The sequence below is a fragment of the Balaenoptera borealis genome (assembly GCF_965194805.1).
Source record: "Balaenoptera borealis genome assembly, chromosome: 10".
NCBI classification, from domain to species: Eukaryota; Metazoa; Chordata; class Mammalia; order Artiodactyla; family Balaenopteridae; genus Balaenoptera; species Balaenoptera borealis.
In genome coordinates this window covers 69348477-69367980 of record NC_138874.1, presented here as the reverse complement: position 1 = coordinate 69367980, position 19504 = coordinate 69348477, and the positions used below count along the sequence as shown (strand labels likewise).

Here is a 19504-nt window from a genome sequence, read left to right as displayed (position 1 = left end):
GCTCTGCCAGTGTGGACCAGTGTGACCAGACAGATGGAGATACCCCAGCAGATGCCAGCACAGGTAGACCATGATCAAGGACCAGGTGCCCAGACTCCCCACCCCACCCTCCTTGGCATTCTGCAAGCCCCTCTTCCCCAAAACCACCCCAGACAAGAGAAGCATCAGAGCCTGGGTCGATGAGATTAGATTTCAGCCACCTGTGAAATGAGGGAGGGAATAAAAATTAAATTATAGGAAAGCAAAGAAATGTACATGGGTTGTTGCAGCTTCTGGCTCAGTAGGTATGGGGTGGGGCTGAGAGTCTACATTTCTGACAAGCTCTCAGGTGATGGCGACAGGATACTGCAACTCCTATAGGTGGGAATGATTTTCCTTATGCTATGAAATTCAATTATTGACCTCCTACTATGTGCCAGGCCTATGTCTTTAATCCTCACAAAAACTCTCTGATGTGGGTATTATCAATTCTTTTTAATAGGTGAAGGAATGCAGACTGAGAGAATTGAATTGCTCGAGCTCCTAGAACTTATCGGTAGTGACAGCAGGCTCTGACTGAGGCATGTGGATTTGAAGCCTTACCTAGTACCTCAAGTGGTCCCTCATACAGGAACAAAGAACCTTCTTCCTGCAATCAGTCAAGTAGAATCTTTCCCCAACAAAAGGCTCTATTCTTATTTGAAATAATTAGAATAATCCTCTTCCCTCTCTGAGTGCTTACCATATGCCAGGCCTTGCACTAAACAGCTGTATAAGTGGCACCCCATTACTCCATTTGATCCTTTCAACCTCACTGGGCGATTGGTATCAAGATCCTCATTTTACAGATGAGGAACCTGAGGTCCAGAAAGATTCAGTCTCTGCTAAAACATCACATTGCTACCAACTGGCAGAGATAGGCGTGATCCCTAACCACTATACCACTTCTCAGACTTTAATATGCAGGCGAATTGCCTGGGAATCTTGTTAAAATGCAGCTTCTGGCTCAGTAGGTATGGGGTGGGGCTGAGAGTCTACATTTCTGACAAGCTCTCAGGTGATGCTGGTCCGTGGACCACACTCTGAGTACCAAGGTACTACAAAGGTCTGTCCCAGGTAGGGATGCCAGGGGGCCATGAGCTATTTACCAAAGCATCACGACGTGATGTGCTCTCCTCCATCCAGTGAAGTGTATGGTAGAGAAAGGCATGAAACAGCATGAGAGGGTCAGGGAAGAAGAGGGCTGGAGAAGAGGCAAGGTTGAGTTGACTGCCTCAGGGGAGGGCACACCATTCTTCTCTGTGACTGCATAGGAAGCATCCAGGGTGGACAAGGGCAGTGGCCATGCCCTGTCCAGCCCTTTCCCAGCTTAGTGGTTCAGAAAGGAAGCCTTGGACAACCCAGCTCTTAGGCCTGTGGTGGTACCCAGCCCTGGCCCTTCCATGAGGCCACTTCCTCACCCTTCATGAAAGAACCTGGCTTCTGGAAGCCATGCCTGTGAAGCGGCCGCCTCAGAGAAACAGCTGCAGGTTCTGATACCATACTGAACTGGCTGCTCAGACCCCCATGGCGTGGACACGTATGGCCTGGGAAGGCTCCGCCTGACAGAGGACAACCCTCTTCTTTATCTGTTTCTCCCTGACCCTGCCACATGCTTCCAGTGGGCTTCTGGGAATTGAGGACAGCAGTGATGAAAATACCCAGGCTGGGGAAAGTATTCTGCAGGGCAAATAGGAAATTGGCCTTGCCTGTCCCCTGTGCTCCAATCCCCTGTCAGACCAGCTTACCTGCGGCTCTCCCCAGGCATAGCTCCACGTGAACCCTGGATTCTGTGGGGTGAAGTTGGAGCTGGATGTGACCCTAGGAAAACTCATCATCTACCACAGGGCAGGACCAAGGACATGCACGTGAGCCTGCTGCTCGGGGTTCCGGCTGAGGGGCATCCTATCTAGGGCCGCTGTCTGCAGACACCAAGCAACCAGGGCCTAGTGGAGGTAGGCGTGGCACTGAAGAGCATCCTGAAGGATCTTGGGTTCTTGTCCAGGTCAGCTCCTGCCTGAAGTTCCCTGAGCCCCCAGAAACCCCAAGGAGTGGGGCGTGGGTCTCAGAAAGCAAGCACTGCAGAGAACTTACTAGACGCTGGCTTCAGTCCTAAAGACAGTACCCGTTAGATCACCCCAGCCTGGTCTAGGACTCTATAGCTGCCTCCTGCCTTGGTCATAATTCACCTTAAACATCAAAGCAAAAACCAAACCAACCCAACTATATTAACGGCTGGTGGCTGCATGGGGAGGGTGTGGCCAAAGGAGAGACACAGTCTGGCTCCAGTCCCCTTTTCAGCCCGTCTCTCTCTACCCAGCTGGCATCAGGGTGCAGTGTGCTAACCCTGTGCCCTGCTCTGTTGTGGTAGCCTTTGGTTGATGCTCTTATTGATGACAGTGGTACTATGTATGCAAAGGATAGGGATGGTGTTGATGGTGGTGGTGCTGGGCCTGGGGGTTTGTAGTCATTGGGCTCAGGCTGGAAATGTTGACGATGGTGGAGGTGCTGTGACTGATGGTTCTGGGTGCTGTTTGCCATAACTGGGGTGATGATGGAGAATGGAATATGAACATCTCTGTTGATTGGATGATGAGAGAATGCCAGTCAAGTGGTTGGTGTTGAAATTGTTCATGCTGCCACCCGCCTATCTAGCATTCCACCTTGCAGCCTGATGACTATTGCTCAGGGCAGCCCTGACCATGTCACTTTGCAGCAGGGCTGTTGCACTGCATGACTCCAGGGGCCACACTGACACTGTAGTCTAGGTGATGACACCCCTCAAGAACTGTGCGGTCCACAATGATCCCCACAGGCTGTAGTGTGACTGGTGCCCTGCAGCTTTCACTAGTTCCACATTGTGTCGGAATACAGTCAAAATCCAGAGCCTGGCATTTCAGCTCCAGACCACTACTAACCATAACATCCTCTGCACGCCCTCCATTCCAGCCAAAATGATTAAGTCAGGGTTCTGGGACACTGACCCAGCACCTCTGCTCTGTCTGCTTAGAGTACCTGTGCAGCCTTCCATAACTGCACATGCCCCACACCTAACTGTTCCCGAAGATCAAACACACAGACCCCTTCTTCCAGGAAGCCTTCCCTGATCCTCCAGTCGGAGGAGCGCTCCCTGTCTCTGGACCTCACATGATCAGCCTTGCATTATGGTCAGCCACAATCACATCAGCTCTTTCTGATTCCTTCTGCACCTACAGCAGCTAGGCACAGTGCCTTGACTAATGCCCATGGACACGGAATGCTGAATGAGGACATCTCTCCCATTTACTCCAGAGGGCTTTACACAGACCCCTGGCCTGGGGCCACCCAAGGTGCTGCATGCAGCAGCCTGGGGTCACTGGGGAGGCACCAGGCAGACTGGAAAGCAAACAAGAGCCTTCCAGGGCTTCAATCAGGTGGATCCAAGAGGGCTCCGACAGGCCGAGGGGATGGGGACAGGGGATGGGGAGGCCACCAGCTCTGATGGATTGGCTCAGGTCCTCTGCCAGCCTTAGGACACCCACTACCTGGGGCCTCTCTCTGTCTGGCAGCCCCTAACCCCCAACCTACCCTTGGCCTTGGAAGTCCTCAATGAAAGGTCAGCTAAATATAAGTGTGCTCCAGGATGCCTAGATACAGGCAGAAGCACACACCCCCACCTCCCCAGTTGATCCCCTAGCCAGCCTGCCTCGCCTGGTCTTCGCCTTGGCCCTGCAGTCAAACTGCTAGAGGCAGGAAGAGACGGGAGGCCAAGGTGGAACAGGTTGGTGGGGGGCTTAGGGGAGCATCTCAAGGTGGTAGGCAGGACAGAACAGTCTCCCTGGCCAGCTCTTCTAGACGGGATTGCCAAGGTCCCCAGGGTGAGAAAGAGAGTCTGTGCCCAGGCAGTGGGGGTGGGCACGAGGCTCTGGCCCAGTCCAGCCCCAGGGGTGGTGAGGGAGCCCTGAGGGGTGGGCCTCAGCACCTGTCATTATTTGCCAAGTGCCGACAATCTCATGTTCTCAGCTTGTGGTTCCCCCAGTCAGGGGTGAGGCTGATGGGTAGACAGGTGGGTGGGGAGGACATGAGCCTGCCAGCCCGGCCCTTCCCAAATGCTCAGGACCAGGACAAGGCCATAGGTGTGTGGAGGCCAGGAGCAAGGGCCTTCCCCTCCTTCCTGCCACCTGAGCAAGACTCCACCAGGCATACCTTCCAGCTCCTCTCCCCTGAGCCGGGGCCCAGCCCACAGGGGACCCCCAGCATTTCCCCTGTGAGCCGCTCCTTAGTTCAGGTGTGTCTCCCTCCTGGACCAGGGCTGAGCATGAACAGTGCCTTCCTGGGACAGGGGCTTGTGGCACGCTTTCTGATGGGGAGGGAGGGATGGCTCGGCCTGCTGGCTGTGGCTGGGTATGGGAGGAGAGGTGGGGGCATTCAGACCCCGTTCCTCTGTCCATGCACACGCTATCCCGAAGGAGGCTAAGGCTGCCCACCAGCCCGCAGAACAGATTCTCACCTGCCGTCCTCTCTGCCTGTGCCCTGCAGCCCTGGGCAGGGCCCTAGGGGCAGGAAAACAGTGGTGGGCAGAGCTCACCAGGTCCCAGCCCCGGCGGGCACTGCCCCTGCACCTCTTCTGTAGGTACTTATCCTCTCCCCGTCTCAGACCTGCCCCCTTTGGTGGCATGCACACAGGCACAGCAGGACTGGGGCTGGTTTGGTTCATTTCAAATCCTCTTTATTTCAGAATGAGCGTGCTTATATGTACAGGAGAGAGAACTAGAGAGCCAGCACACACAGCACAGAGAGGGGAACACTTGCTCCAATCTCACCACGGCCAGGAAGGGCCTCTGCCTCATCCACCCTGGGGCCTCCTCCTCCTCTACAGGGAGCCCTGTCCTGGGCTGCCTGGGCTCCAGAGGGCACGAGGGAGTGAGGGGGGCCGGGGAATTGGCCTCTTCTCAGGACCCTGATCTATGGGCAGCTTGTTCCAGGATGGCACTAGGCCAGGCTGCCTCTCCCAGGAGCTGAGGTTGGTGGGAAATGGACCAGTGACACATTCTGTTTCCCTTGGTTCTGGGGTGTTCTGCCAGCAAACCCCATCCCATTCTCTCTGATCTACAGGAAGGTCCTGTACAGGGGAGCAGAGGCTTGGGCTATCTGGGGGGGCCGTGAGGGTTGCACTGAAGGGTGGGGGTAGAGTGGATGCAGTGCTGCGTGGGGCTGGGCCTCGGCCATCAGCTCTAGGGTGGGCAGAGAGCACAACTGCTGCAGGTGACTAGCGAAGGTGCCCCCCAGCACAGCTATACATTCTCAAGCATCACCGTGTGGCTCACATGCCAGATCTGTGTAGGGGGAAGGAGGGAGGGGGTCCAGCCTGAGAGGGGTGAGGGGGCTCCAGACAGCTTTTTAGCTTTTAACATTAAGGATTTGGGCCGAAAGGCCATGGTGCCAGTTGCGCAATTTGGCAAAACGTGGGCTGTTACGTTCCGTTTCAAACCTTTCCCTGTGGCACAGAGAGAGAAACAGAGAGACAGAGACAGAAAGAGAGAAAGGAAGAAAGAAAGGGGTTAGGGGGTGTGTCCGCCATCACCCTGTCTGAGAGCTGGGGCAGAGGGCATGGGAGGGAGGAAGGGATTCAGCTTGGAGAGGCTTTGCCACCCAGGGGGTACTTTTCAGGGGGTCAGGCAGAGTCGCAAGGACCAGGATGGAGGGACTGATGTTCCCGACTTGAGTGAGCCATGGAGAAGGGGCCTGGCTAAAGAGCCTGAGGGCAGGCTGGGCAAATGGGGGGGGGTCTCTGGGTTCTCCCTGGCCCACGTGGTTAGGGCTGGGCAGGGCTGCTTTGGCTGTCTCTCAGAACTGAACCCCATAGGCAGGTGAGCCTTGCATGGTCTCTGTCCCCTAGCTGGGCATCAAGAAGGAAGAACGCCTGTCCCCGTGATGAGGCTTGGTGAGCAGACCTGCCATCTCCCTGTGCTGCCCGTCTCTCCCAACCCTTTTCTGTCCCCAGAGAGAAGCCTTCAAACACCACTGACTGCCCCGCCCACCTAGGCCTGAGCATAGCCAGGCACACACGTGCAAACGCATACTCACATATGTGCCGCTGGCACACATACTGAGGGCCAGGACTTCCCGCCAACAGGGCCTCTGGGTCTCAGCCCACAGCCTGCTCAGCCGAGGGCATAGGACAAAGCCGGTAAGGAATGGCCAGAAATGTAGAAATGGAGGAGAGAGTGTGCCTGGGAAAGTCCAGGGCCGAAGATGCCAGAATCCTAGATCCTCCAGGCCAGAGGGGCCTCTAACATCCTCCAGAACAGAGGTGCAAATTGGTGGCCCAGGGGCCACATGTAGCCACAAACGCAGTGTGTTTAACCTGGACAGTGTTGAAAACTCATTTTAAAAATTAATTGCGGGCTTCCCTGGTGGCGCAGTGGTTGAGAGTCTGCCTGCCGGTGCAGGGGACACGGGTTCGAGCCCTGGTCTGGCAAGATCCCACATGCCGCGGAGCAACTAGGCCCGTGAGCCACAATTACTGAGCCTGCGCGTCTGGAGCCTGTGCTCCGCAACAAGAGAGGCCGCGATAGTGAGAGGCCCGCACACCGCGATGAAGAGTGGCCCCCACTTGCCGCAACTAGAGAAAGCCCTTGCACAGAAACGAAGACCCAACACAGCCATAAATAAATAAATAAATAAATAAAAAATTTAAAAAAATTAATTGCTATATCCAGATGATGGAATACTACTCGGCACTAAAAAGACATGAATGAACCATTGGTACACTCCAAAACTTGGATGAACCCCCAGAGAATTAGGCGGACTGAAAAAGCCCATCCCATAAAGTCCCAGGCTGTAGGATTCCATTTGCATAACATCCTTGAAATGACAAAATTATAGAAACAGAGAACGGATAACAGGTTAGTGGTTGCTGTGGGTTAAGGACAGGGCGTGCGCAGTAGGGAGGTGGGTGTGGTATGAAAGGGCAACATGGGGGGATCCCGGGGTGATGGAAGTATTCTGCATTCGACTGTATCAGTGTCAACACCCTGGTAGGGATATATTGTACTATCGTTTTGCAAGACGCTACCATTGGGGGTAAAGGCTACATAGGATCTCTCTGTATTATTTCTTATAGCTACATGCCAATCTGCAATTGTCTCAAGATGAACAGTTTAACAAACGAATTGCCAGCATATAAAAATCAGGAAGATCGGCTTTAGGTCTTTAAAAGTCAGAGGATGGGGCAATGCTGGTCTTACATTTCTGTATGGTAACAGTCCTGTGTCCCCACATGTACACCTGGCCACCTTCCCACATCTGTATTACCTGACAGACTCTCCCCTACACCTTAAGTCCTGCATATGGGTCTCTGAGTAAGATTCTGTTTGACAAGAGGGGCCCCCTGCTAACATATTTGAAAACCACTGGTCCAAACTTTCCTAATGCCAAGAAGAAGCCAAGGCCCAAACACATCACATGAATAGCCTAAAGCCACACGGAAACTCAGAGGCAGAACCACGATCTAAGTGCCAGGCATCCCCTGCTACTGCCTCTCCTAGGGTGGGGAGAAGGGGCAACGACGGCAGAAGCCCAGGCCCTGCGGCGGAGCCCACATACCCCTGCAGACAGCACCACAGGCGGCAACAATGGACCAGCCCATAGAGACCACCCAGGACACAGACGCAGCCAGTTTGCCCAGCCAGGCCCAAGCCTTTGTCATCAGTGCTCAGTGACAGGGTCAGGAACAGTCCTGGAGAATCGGCGAGGGTAGTGAGTCTGCTCTGCTTGGAGCTGTTGGGAAATTCACAGCTAGCCAAAGAGAGGAGCAAGAAGAGGGAGGAAGAGAAGAGACGGGAAGAGATTGGAGAGTGGGTGAAAGAGAAAGGGAGGGAGGTCCCAGGACACAAACGAGGGCTGCTCAGGTGACACCCAGGGGTGTCCTGGTCTCTCCAGTTGTGAATTTTGAACTTGCTAGGGTGGCAGAACACCAAAGACTAAAAATCCACGAAACTCTCACTACCAGCCCTGAGCTGCGCCAGCACCAGGAGAGTCTGCCTGTGAGCCGGGACAGAGCTGAGCGTGCACAGGGAAGAAGGAGGACACTGACATGCCCAGGGAGGCTGCAGGGGGAGGAGGGGGAAACCAGTGAGTCCTGGTGCTCTGTTGGAAGTGGGGGTGGGGTGGAGAGGAAACAGAACCTTGGACGGTGGCACGTTGGAGAAGGGACTTCGGAGGGTTTTTACATTGTTTGCGGATGCACTGTTGTACAACGCAACCCTCACCTTCAACTCCTCTGGGAACTGGTCACTAAAATCAACATTTTCCTTAATGCTTGGGGACCAGGAAGAGATGCGGAGTTCTTTACTGAGGTGAGCATTACGTAAACACAGAGACTGAACGTGTAGACGGCGGCACCACAAGGTGGGGGCCAGGAGATGCCTGAGTTACACACCGGGGCCCTCCAGGATGGTTATGCCCAAGCAGTGGGATCCAGACGCCTTGCAGATTCAAGCCCTGCCTAGGATGAAGCTAGGCTTGCCTGTATTCCCACCCTTGTCAGGGCTGCCCAACGTGGACCCAACCTTCTAAGCCATCTGGGCCCTGAACGCCTTTCGGAAGTCAGACAGAAGCCGTGGTCACCTCTCTGAGATTAGAGGCTCAGCTTTGGATGGGGCTCTGCTACTTCAGATGAAGGCTGGGAGCCACCTGTACCCATGTTGAACCTGGCAGTAGGCTGGTGTTTAAGCCTACCTGGACAGTTTGCTAAGGTGCTGGGTCTTTCCTGGGAGGTGAGCCAAGTCTGCAGCTGATGCCTGGGCTGTTCAGGGCCTCCCCTACCTCCCTTGTAAAGATAGAGTCGCTGGAGATTAGGCCAGCAGGTGGGCACTAGAGCCTCGGAGGGAAGCTACTTGCCACCAGATACAGAGACAGCGTCACAGTGCCAGCAGCCAGGGCCTGAGAGGAGAGGAGGGCAGCGCAGGGCAGGGCTCTGAGCTGCTCTGGGACTCTGCGGGGGCAGGCCTCGGAGGTGGAGCAGTGACAGGTGAGGGGCAAGTTTGCAGGGTCCTCTAACATGCAGATTACTACTGCCCTCGAGGCCACCAGTGTCCTTCCTGGTACAGAACACCTGGCATCCCTGCCAGCTTTCCCAGCACACAGCAACAGGAAGGAAGAAGCGCCCCAGCAGACGTACAAGCCTGTATAGGCTGCCACAGTGCCCAGGTTGCTGGGCCCTGCGTTTGGCAAACTCAGGCCGTGCCGGAGTGAGCTACCTGGAAGCGGGGTGCAGTGAAGCCTCTCTGGGGAGGTGCAGCCTTCGTGAGAGACCCTCAGATTCCCCACTGCGAGTCAGGCTAAACTGGGAGGGGGAAGGGCAGAGGCCATGTCTGCCCTCAGCCAACAAGATGGATCTGGGGGTGCAGATTCCAACTTGGGACGGGGGACGGATACCAGTGGGGCTCCCCAGGGAGCAAGATCCCTAACCAGCCTGGACCCAGGGCGGGGGTAAGTGTGTTCCCTTCTGCTCAGATGGCCACTCGGATGAGTCTGTGACCCCACGCGTGACCAGTGGCCAGTTGCTACTTCGGGCATTAATCACAAACAGAACTGAACCACTGTACCCATTGGACCCCCCACCTCTCACCTCTGGGCCACAGGCTGCTTGGGATTCAGGGAAATAAAAACACCTACCTTCCTCCTGTGGCCATGGACAGAATGGGCATTTTAGGGGAGGCCATGAAGACAACCTTCCAGAAATTAAAGTCAGAAAAAAGGAGAAGGGCAGCAGGCTTAGGCCCCTCCAGTCCTGGGCAGAAGGCTTGCTGGTTGCCTCAGAGCCTACACTGCAGGGCCAGAGACCCCAGAGGGAGAGGCTGACAGTGGCACAGGGCCTTGGGGGGGGGGGATGCTTTCTCAGGATGGGGGCCTGAACAGAGGGAGGGAGCAGGCTAGAGTTTCTTCTTGGCCCCCCCTTTCCAGCTTTCCCTCCAGCAAAACCCTGCAGGGGCTGGGGGAGAGACTCCAAGACCTGCAGCAGCGTTCTCAAGACCCCCTGCCTTCTGCTGGGATCTGAATGGAGCTAGTGGGCAGTTAGGCCCCAGGGGGAAAGGGCCTACAGGACCAGGCCGAACAAGCCCCAAGAGATGCTTCTGAAAGGAGGGAAGGGGAAGGCCAACGCCAAGGCCTGAAGACCACCCTTGATACTGCCTTTTGTGTTCTCACTCAATAACTTCACAGAGCCTGCAAATATTCCAGGGAAAATATGAAAGACAACGGTTCCCTGTAATCTACCTCCACCAGTACCCTTCCACCTTCTAAACAGTGTCTGGTTACTGAGATGCGAACTTAGAGTGACTGGCGGGAGAAACATAAAGTAACCAGAAGGACTGAGACGGGGTGACGGCGGCTGGAAAAAAAGTGCAGGCCCCTGCTGGCTTCCTGATGGAAGGGACCTGCAGGTTTTTAAGCGGTTTGCTATGGGGTATGTGCTGTAAAGCCCCTCCATCAAATCTTCAGTAAAGACCACATTGCCCACTGGAGCATCTCTGTGAGTGGCTCCGAAGAGGAGGTGAGACAAACACAGAAATGGCGCAGGAGCAGAGGAGCACAGGATGGGGAGAGCTGACAGCTTAGTCACGCTTCAAATAGCTCCATACTACCCTTTGCACTAAATCACCATCTCATTTCAGGCTTTTTACAGACACACTGCAGGCACCGACAGGTTAAGAACCACCACTGGAACCGCATGCCACTGTTAGCAGGCCAGGGAGGACCACACTTCAGGATTGGATGCCCCAGCCAAAGAGTGGGAGCAACTTCAGTTGGCAGAAATAGAGGTTCGAAAAGAAAATCCACATCAACTCAAGCTGATCCCAGAGTCCCACTCTCCACACAGTCCTGTGGCCACTACACACTGGTTAGCAAGAACAGAAAGCTTGGCCCAGGGTGGAAAGGCACCTCTGGGCCCCAGCCCCTCACACGGAGGCCACCACAGGATGTGCTGGCCCAAGGCAGACTCTCCCAGGAAGGACATGCAGATGACATATTTGCTTCCAGAAGTGTAAGCACAATCACACTGGGCCTCATGCCTCCCCATGGAAGGCCCTAGTGGGTTCCAATGGGTTCCAGGGCAGTGTGCCCCCCTCATGCACAGGGCCATGAGCACCTGACAGGCCAAAGGTGTCAGGCCAGTGGCTGGGGCCTTAGGCCTGCCACCATCGGGGAGACCATACTCAGAGACACCTAGCCCTGCACAAGCCACTCCTCATACCCAGGGCTTTGCTTCCTTGCAGCAGCTGTGGTGCTTTGAGCAATTTGTGGAACTGATACCTCAACATGGGTCTGGACAGGTGAGTCCAAGGGTCCGTCGCCCCCGCCCAGCACGGCCCTCCACGTGCCTGCTTCCCAGTACCTACCCTTCAGACTCACAGGGGACAGGCCCTGAGATGAGTGGGCAGGCCAGGCAGCTGGCCCGGTGCCTCACAGGGAGAGATGCCCTCATTCTCAACAGCCCAGCAAAGGCCAAAGCAGCCCTGCCCGCTGCCCAGGGACAGAGCCGGGAGAGCCCAGAGTCCTCGTTCGTGCAGCCCGGGCCCAGGGGATAGAGACTCAGCTCTAGGCACCCACCTCACTGACCCGGGATGCACGCCCCAAGCCAGCATCTGCCGGAGCCCTTCAGGGGTTGGGAATTTCCAAATGCATTAACTTGAGACGTTCCTTCCATGAGTCGTTTGACCTAGGGGCTGCCCTGGGAGGGATGGGATTAGAACGGGCAAGGCCACAGAGCCTGAGTCCAGGCACTTACCTTGACCTTCGCAAAGCTTCTTCATCAGGGTCTTGCACTGTGGGTAGAAGTTGCAGGTCAGGAGGAATCACAGGGAACATCAGGAAGAAAAGCTACTAGAGCTCGGTGGGCAGGGAGTCCCCACCCATGATGGGACAGTTATTGCTCCCTACCTGTGACCTCTGGAAAGAAAAGGCTGTGTGCTGGCCACAGGGCAGGGGGAGAAAGGGGGCATGAGAGGAAGAGGCGCAGGTGGGAGGGAGTAGCCAGAGGCGTGGCCTGCAAAGTCCTCTCATCCCAATCCGGGAAAGCACCACAGCCAGACCGCTGCCCACCGGTGGAGTCCGGGAGCAGAGCAGCAGGCTGATGTCACTGTGCCTGCCCCAGGGGACCAGAAGGGGCACAGCAGGCTGCTAACTATCTATCGAGGCCAGCTCATCTTCAAGGGTTGGGGGCTCGACTCCCTGGCTTCCGTGGGATTGTGGAGTAGGGCCCAGGACCCTCACTGGCCCTTCATCGTTGCCCCTTCCTGCCACCCCACAGCCCTCCCTTACTATATTCTGTCCCCGTCATCTGGGCCAGGATGCGGAAGGAGCGAGACTGCAGGCTGGAGGAGCGGCGGGCCCAGTCGTCAGCCTCGTCTTCTGGCTTGTTCTGGTTCTTAATCACAGCCTGATACACGGGAGAGGTGCTGTCTACGGTGAGGTCTTTGACAGGAAGGCTCCTGCAATGCAGAGAGAGGCCATGGGCAAGGGCAGGTCTGGAACCCTGCCCCCGACCTCTGTGCCTCCCCCTGGCGCACCCCCCATGCATGTGGGTAACCCCTACTTGTCTGGATCCACCATGCCCTTCTGAGAGCCTGCAACAAGGGCTTGACCTGGGTCCTCAGTGCTCAGGGTGGTCACAGCGAGACAGTGAATTCCGCTCACAGAGGGTCAGGAGGCTCAGACCCTCCTGCCAGTACCCACCCCCCCACCCCCAGGCTAACTCCTGACACAGGCCTGAAGACACCCCCCCCCCACCCCCCAAGGAGCTGTATCTCCTTTAAGGAAAGAAGAGGCAGAAGAGGTCTTCTGGAAGTAATTTCAACCTCCCTGAGCAGGTCCTGACTTTGGGGCTGGGTGAGGACAGGCCATTTGGGGGACTCAAAGGCTTCCTCACGGTCAGTCCCTTGGCCTCCTCAAAGCTTGGGATCCAAACAGGGAGCCACCAATGTCGTGACCGCCCTGGGGGAGGACTGTGGGCTCCCACTCTGCAAAGACAGGGAAGCTCGGCGAGGAGGTGGTTGGAGGAACAAGGCAATCAGGCCCCTAAAGCCTGGCATCACCCATGGATAGCACAGCTTCTCGCCCGAGGGAACTGGGCGTAGAGCTGCAGGGAGGGTCACTAGTCCTCTGCCCCAGGGCAGCACAGCTTTTTGAGGGGGACCTGGTGACCTTCCCTTAGACTCCTAAGGTCTGGCACACGGTAGCTGCTCAAAACGTAGTTGAATGAACAAATCCTAGATCAGAATCAGAAGGGACCCCAGAGCCCCTTGAGTCCAGGGTCTCTCAGCCCAGATCAGACTGCAGGGCAAGATACATTAAAAGCTTTATGGATGACCACTCATTCCAACCAGAGAGGGCTGGGTAATCTAGGCTGCCCAGCCCGCCCTCTCAGGAGTCAGGGTGGGCTCAGGAGAAGCTCACAGCAATAAGAGCCTGTCTCCCCAGCCTGCGGACCGGTGGCCCAGCCATCTCCTCTTACACATGCCAAAACTGAGGTCCAGAGAGGCTAGCCGACTAGCTCCAGGTTACGTCATGTAGGGGACCCACTGAGTTAGAACCCAGGCTCCCCAGCTCCCAGCTCAGCGCCCTTTCCATCAGACCTTCTGCAGTGACAGGGCTCAGGAAGGCCACTTCTGCCCACTGGGGACTTGCACACCCCAGATGCTCCACATCTGGAGACATGGCCCAGCGCAGACGCTCCCCCTGTCCAGCTTCGCCCTGCCTGCTGCTATGACTGCCTCTACCTGCCCTTGCTCCCCTGAGGGCTGGCTAGCTGGAGAGGGGACCTCCCCAGTGCTCCTGTCTTCTACCCTCTCTGCAAGAAGCTGGATGGAAGAATTGGCCTAGTCTCCCAGGATTGGTCCCCTAAGTCAGCTCAGGGTGGGCTATGAGAGCAGAGGTGGAGAAAGGTGATGGAAGGTGACTGACCAAGGTTGGGTGGAGCCACCCCTACTTTTCTGAAGGCTTTGCCCTGGCCTGGAAAGCTACAGGTCTGTCAGCCTGTGGTTGGGATCAGATAGGGAAGACCAGGGAGTGGAGGAGAAGCTGGGATCTCGCTGGAGAGGTCATTTCTGGCATAGGGAGGAGTCTCAAGGGGTCCTGAAACAGATGGAAGGCACTGGCTGCCATTTCCCTGGAACATGCCCTTGAGGTGCTCCCTGTTCCTTCCACAGCTCCAAGGGCTCAAGAAAGTGAACCCCAGGAGTGAGTCCCTTGGGAGTCACACTGTCGGCTTCCCTTCCCACAATGCTGTGCAAAGACCAGGGACTTGCGGTGCTGCCGCAACAGACACTGGGAACCAGACGAAGGAACTGCTGTGCCTTTTGAGAATCTGGGGCTCAGGAAGAATATATACAGAGAGGGGATAGAACAGGCCCTCCAGTTCTGGGACCCTGTGTCCGAGGCCACTCTCTGGAGCCACTCCAGCATGAACTTCTTGCCAACAAAAACACTCCATGGTCCCCGCAACATCAAGGTCACCGGTGGGCATTCACTCCACTGTACACTGCCCCCAAGTCTGACTCATCTTTCGCCTCTTATGGGTGGTCCTGGCAGGTGCTGGCTCCTCCAGATCCATCTTCCGTGAGGATTCTGGGGAATGGCCTCCAAGAGACCCCCTTATCATCCTCTCCCCGAATAATGGCCCCATGTGGATTCTGACATTAAGATCTACGCTGTCCTAGTGTAGACAAGAAAGGCTGGGGGAAGCCCCCGCAAAGCACAGCAAGGAGAACACGGGATACACCCCCAGCCAGTGTGGTGTCATTACTCTGATTTCTATGTCCACAGTGACATAGAAATGTCATTATTTGGGGAAAACCCCAAAAGACAAGCACTTGCCTGTAGAGGCCGCGGGGCATGTCATTTACCTGTGAGGTGGGTGTGAGGAAGAACGTGGACAGAACCACCGTCCTCAGGCACATCCCACCAAACCCACACACCATCCCGCAACCAGACAGACGGACGACGGAACAGATACTGTGGGGTCTACTTACGCCAGCGGTGACGCCCTGCCAAGCAGAGGAAAACCCAGCAGTGAGTGCATGTCCATCATGGGAGGGCGGGGGAGGCGCATACACAAGGGAGCAGGGTTAGGATCAGAAATGAGTTATGGGGGAGTGGGGTGGATAAAAGAGGAAGAGAGAGAGAAACAAAAAGAAAACTGTCAGTGAGGAAGGAATCATGGAAATTAACAGCAGAAACGGAACACCTCATGGCAGACAAGGGCAGCTTTTACCCACTGGCACCACGGCAGCATCAACCCAGCAGGGCTGAGTTAGAAGAAAAAGGAAGAATGTTGCTTCCCAGGCACGCAAGGGAGGGGAAAAGGATGGGAGGGAAGGTGATAGGAAGGAGAAGCCTAGATTAGATCAACAGTGCATCATGTTAAAAAAATATATCATGGGCGACCTAGAGGTAAAACCAAATGACTTGTAGTCTTTTCCCAAGGTACAGAAAACATAAAGTTAGTGAACAGCAGTTCTTCCATTATCTTCCATTGTGCTTCCCTTTGGCCAATGTTACCACTTTTAAGAGCACACCAAGGACACACGTGGCAAACAAATGTTAACAGGAAATCCCCGTTAACTCTTTGGCTTAATCGGGCAGCCTTGTCTTCCTGGGTACACATGAGCAACAGTTGTGTTTTTAAACTTGCATGGTCATATTTTCTGCTTTGAACGATGGGATTAAGTAAGTCAACCCTGCCCAGAGAATTCCGCAAAGAACTGCAGACCTGAGCCTGGAGGGTTTGACTCACGGCTCCAGGGCAAGCAACCATCCACCCCCTGGTGGCCCGAAGGAAGTACTGTGCGCCTGAGAGGGCCAGGCTCCGTTTGACCAGGAGCGCCAGGAAGTCCACACCACGTTCCATCCTTTGGCCTCTGGAGCCTGCACTTTATAACCTGCACACTTGTCATGGTCACGAGGGTTGGGCTCTACAAAGGCCAAACGCTATAGGAGTTCTCCGGGACTTTTTAACGCCTCTATCCCTCTTACAATATCTGTTTTTCCTAGTTTCGGAAAAAAGGACAACCATCATTTTAAGATTTCTTGCCTTGAGTTGCTGGAGATCCTGACTCAGGGATAAGACGTTACCACAAAGATAATCAGTTCTGAAAGTCAATACTAACAGTATTTCCAAGTAGAATACAGTAAGAGACTCTGTGTGTGTGTGTGTGTGTGTGTGTGTGTGTGTGTGTGAAAGGAAGGGACACACAGACAGAAACAGAAAAAGAGAGAGAGATAGAGACAGAAAGAGAGACATACACAGAAAGAAAGAGATACAGAGAAGAAACAGAGACTAAGAGAAACAGAGACAGAAAGAAATTCTGAAAGAGGGAGAGAGGTCCACATTAATGTTTGTACTATTACCAGTTTCATCCACAAATGATTTTCAGCCAACTCTTTCCCTACTCAGCCGTCAAGTTCTTCAACCATTGCTAACAAGCAAAGTCAGGAACCAAGGATGTCCTAAGTCCCACTGCCCTGAGGCTGGGCTTCCCTGGGGCAAACAGGAGGAGGCGAGTGCTGGGTGACCCCCGGCTCTGTGGCGGGGCTGACTGCCAACAGCACTGTGGATGGCTGGTCCGGAGGCCCCTTCCCAAACAAGAAACCCACTCATGAATCTGAATTGCCCTCATCATTGGAAGAACACAGCAACTTCCCCCCAAAGAATGGCTTAGTTGTGAGAAGCTGAGGTATCCAGAATGTGACCCCGGTTAACAGGATTCCAGAAGCCTCTTTCTAAACCAGCCCCCTCATGGAGCCTGGGAAAATGCAGAGGCTGTGAAAAGCACATGCTGCATTTCTCCACCCTTCTCCTAAAGCTGACCATGAGATTGATTCTGAAGAGAAAACATCACGTTCTGGGAGGCCCGGGCGAAGGCTGGCTCTCCTCCAAGGGCTGTACCCTGGGAGGATCAAGATGATGGAGGACAGCTGGTCCCGATGCCCAAAGTCTCCGATGGCGCCCAGCGGCCCGGTGCCCTCCTCGGTGATGACGCGGCGGAGGCGGCGAGCGCCAGTGTAGGAGGGGAGGCGCTTACCCACTGAAGTCACTGCCCTGAGCCTGGGCCTGCCCGGCGATGGCGTCCATGATGGCGTCCTGGGAGTACATGCTGATGGGCGTGTTGTACTGCGCGTGGATGATGGTGGCCTTGCCGCCCAGCCCCTTCACCTCGATGGGCTTGTGGGTCGACAGGGCCGAGTCCTTCAGGGCGCTGGGGTTGAAGCGTTCCTGGTAGTCGGCGCTGGGGGAGGGGAGCATGGGGGCAGGGGAGCGAGGGAGGGAGGTGGAAGGAGAGAAGGGGCAACAGGTGGTGTTACACGGCTCAAGGTGAAGGCTGGTGGTGCAGGGTGTGGAGAGAGACCTCCCTAAGCCTGATCCCAGGAAGGCTACCCGAGTCCCCCCAACCGACGTGGGCGGGCTGGGTCTGGTCGGAAAATCGTCTCACCCTCCCCAGAGCCATTTGCGGAAGGTTCTTCTTGCCCGTCTCCGCTTTCCCAGATCCCTGGAGGCCCCGGCTCAGCCTGAGCTACCGCCCAGGGTCAGCAGGGGGCGCCAGGCATTGAGAGCTCTCTCACCACACCCGCAGGGAAGCAGAAACGGAAGGGGTTGCGGAGTGGCGGTTGGGATTAGGAGACAGGAGCTGGGCCACGCGTGAGAGGCAGCGGCAGCCCAAGCGGAGTCCAGAACGCCCAAAGGCAAAAAGCAGCCCCACTGGGCACCCACAGGGATTCTGAGCTTGGTTCCTCCACGAAGGGACTCATCTTGGGTGGCCCGGGGCTCTGCTCCTCCAGACTCTTCAGTGCATGTGCTTCTTCCTCGGAGCAGGGCTTAGCTGCTCAGGCCCCGCCCAAGTCCAACTTGCTGGGTGGCCCACCAGCTTCTACCCATGGAGGCTTTTCCCTTCAACAGTTAAGCGTGCTCCCCAGGCAAAGACAAGGTCAGGTACAGCCCTTCTGAGTGGTCCGGCCAGGCTAGAAATGTCTTCAGGCTCGCCCAGAACCGGCGTCAGCACGCACTCCACCCACCGCCCACCTGAGCCAGCCTTCGGTCTAAGCAGCTGCAGCATCTAATTGGGAACACAATGGTCTGGGGCATCTGCCGGAGCCCCAGCGCCCCTCCCCACTGCCTCCACTCCATACTCGCAGCTTCACACACATGCAGGCTCACTCAGGGACACAAATGCACCCCCATTCACGCATGCACATACATGTACACATGCTGCTGACACAGACGCACGCTGCCCAGCCCCCCAGACACGCGGTCGCATGCTGGGATATGCAGGCAAGCACACACACGTGCTTTCCTTTGATACTAACTTGGCTGGAGAGTTGGCTACCACCTGGGGGGGGGGGGGGAGGAGAGAAAAAGCAAAGAAAACAGGGCTATCAGAGTGAGGGTCCTGCCAGGGGGTTTGAGCGTAGGGACCCAGGGATGGTCCTCAGACTGGCCACTGTGGAGGCAGAGGCAGCCCAGACTGGCACTGGGTGAGGAGAGTGCAGAGTGAGGAGGGGGAAGAGCTCAGCATCCCGATCACAGCCTCTCAGTTTGGGTCAGAGATGCCAGCTGCAGTGTATGTCCACAGTACCTGAAGCTTTGCCAGGGAGAAAGGTTTTTTTGTCCATCTTCATAGGTGCTTATTTACCATGTACATGAATCTCCTACATACACCTTGGCTGTAGACCCCGGCGAGGAAGCTGGAGATGGAGATCGGACTAGCGATGGCTGCTACAGGAACGGCCAAGGCCCCAGGTGCCTCCTGGCCGGACAGTAGCTCTGGACTTACCCTTGTTTAATGGGGGACGGCTCCAGGAGTTCTGTTCCCTGAGCAGGAGTTGCAGTGGTGCTGGGGTTTGTGTGCAGTGGGGTTTCTCACAGCCCCGGAAACATGCTCTCTTTCCCAGAGGAGGGTCAGGCAGCCCTGGACACTCCTCTCAGGGCACAGTAGTAAGGGGTCTGTGCAGTTCCCAGTAACTGCCCTTAAAGGCCCTGTGGATGGGCAGTGAGGCAGGATGGAGGAATGAGGAGGCTTGGGAGAAGTGCAGGTCCTTTATTGCAGGAAAACCCCCAGACAAGGCAGCCCAGCTTGGACACTACAAGAGGGACCCCACCCTCACTCTTATCTGAGAGCCAGCCTCCTGGAGTATCATCTCCTTGAGGGAGGCATTGCCTGCATTATGTTTCTTTAAATGCAAATTCCTTGCAGTGGCAGACCCTTGTCAGAAACCTGAGGGGAGAAGAGTGCAGAAAGTGGTGTCCCTTTCCCCACACCCTGCCACTTTCCCATATCTGACCACTCTGGGCTCTGGCTGGGAGAGCCTGGACCTCAGCTGGCCTGGCCCTGGTCACCCCTTGGCCAGGACCCTGGGGATCCAGACCAAAGCCAGGGAGACCCCCACCCCCACCCCCGCCAGTCCTAGGCGGCCCAACCCTGTCTCAGGGCTGATAAAATTCCCTCTG

General features: G+C 55.8%; 1 protein-coding gene across 6 annotated transcripts in view; it reads right to left on the bottom strand.

Annotated features, from left to right (window-relative positions):
- Nucleotides 1-19504, bottom strand: part of LDB3 (LIM domain binding 3) — a 59791-nt gene that overhangs the window by 25357 nt on the left and 14930 nt on the right. For 2 of the 6 annotated variants that reach the window (XM_082406749.1, XM_082406751.1), the window contains exons 5-9: nucleotides 18364-18386; nucleotides 17085-17288; nucleotides 15033-15047; nucleotides 12325-12494; nucleotides 11792-11828 (exon numbers count right to left, since the gene is read on the bottom strand). In XM_082406749.1, coding sequence (XP_082262875.1) covers nucleotides 11792-11828; nucleotides 12325-12494; nucleotides 15033-15047; nucleotides 17085-17288; nucleotides 18364-18386 — 449 coding nt within the window. Of the gene's footprint in view, nucleotides 1-4704; nucleotides 5495-11791; nucleotides 11829-12324; nucleotides 12495-15032; nucleotides 15048-17084; nucleotides 17289-18363; nucleotides 18387-19504 lie in introns of those variants that run through there. The other 4 variants (XM_082406750.1, XM_082406752.1, XM_082406753.1 and 1 more) reach the window with 3 other exon arrangements.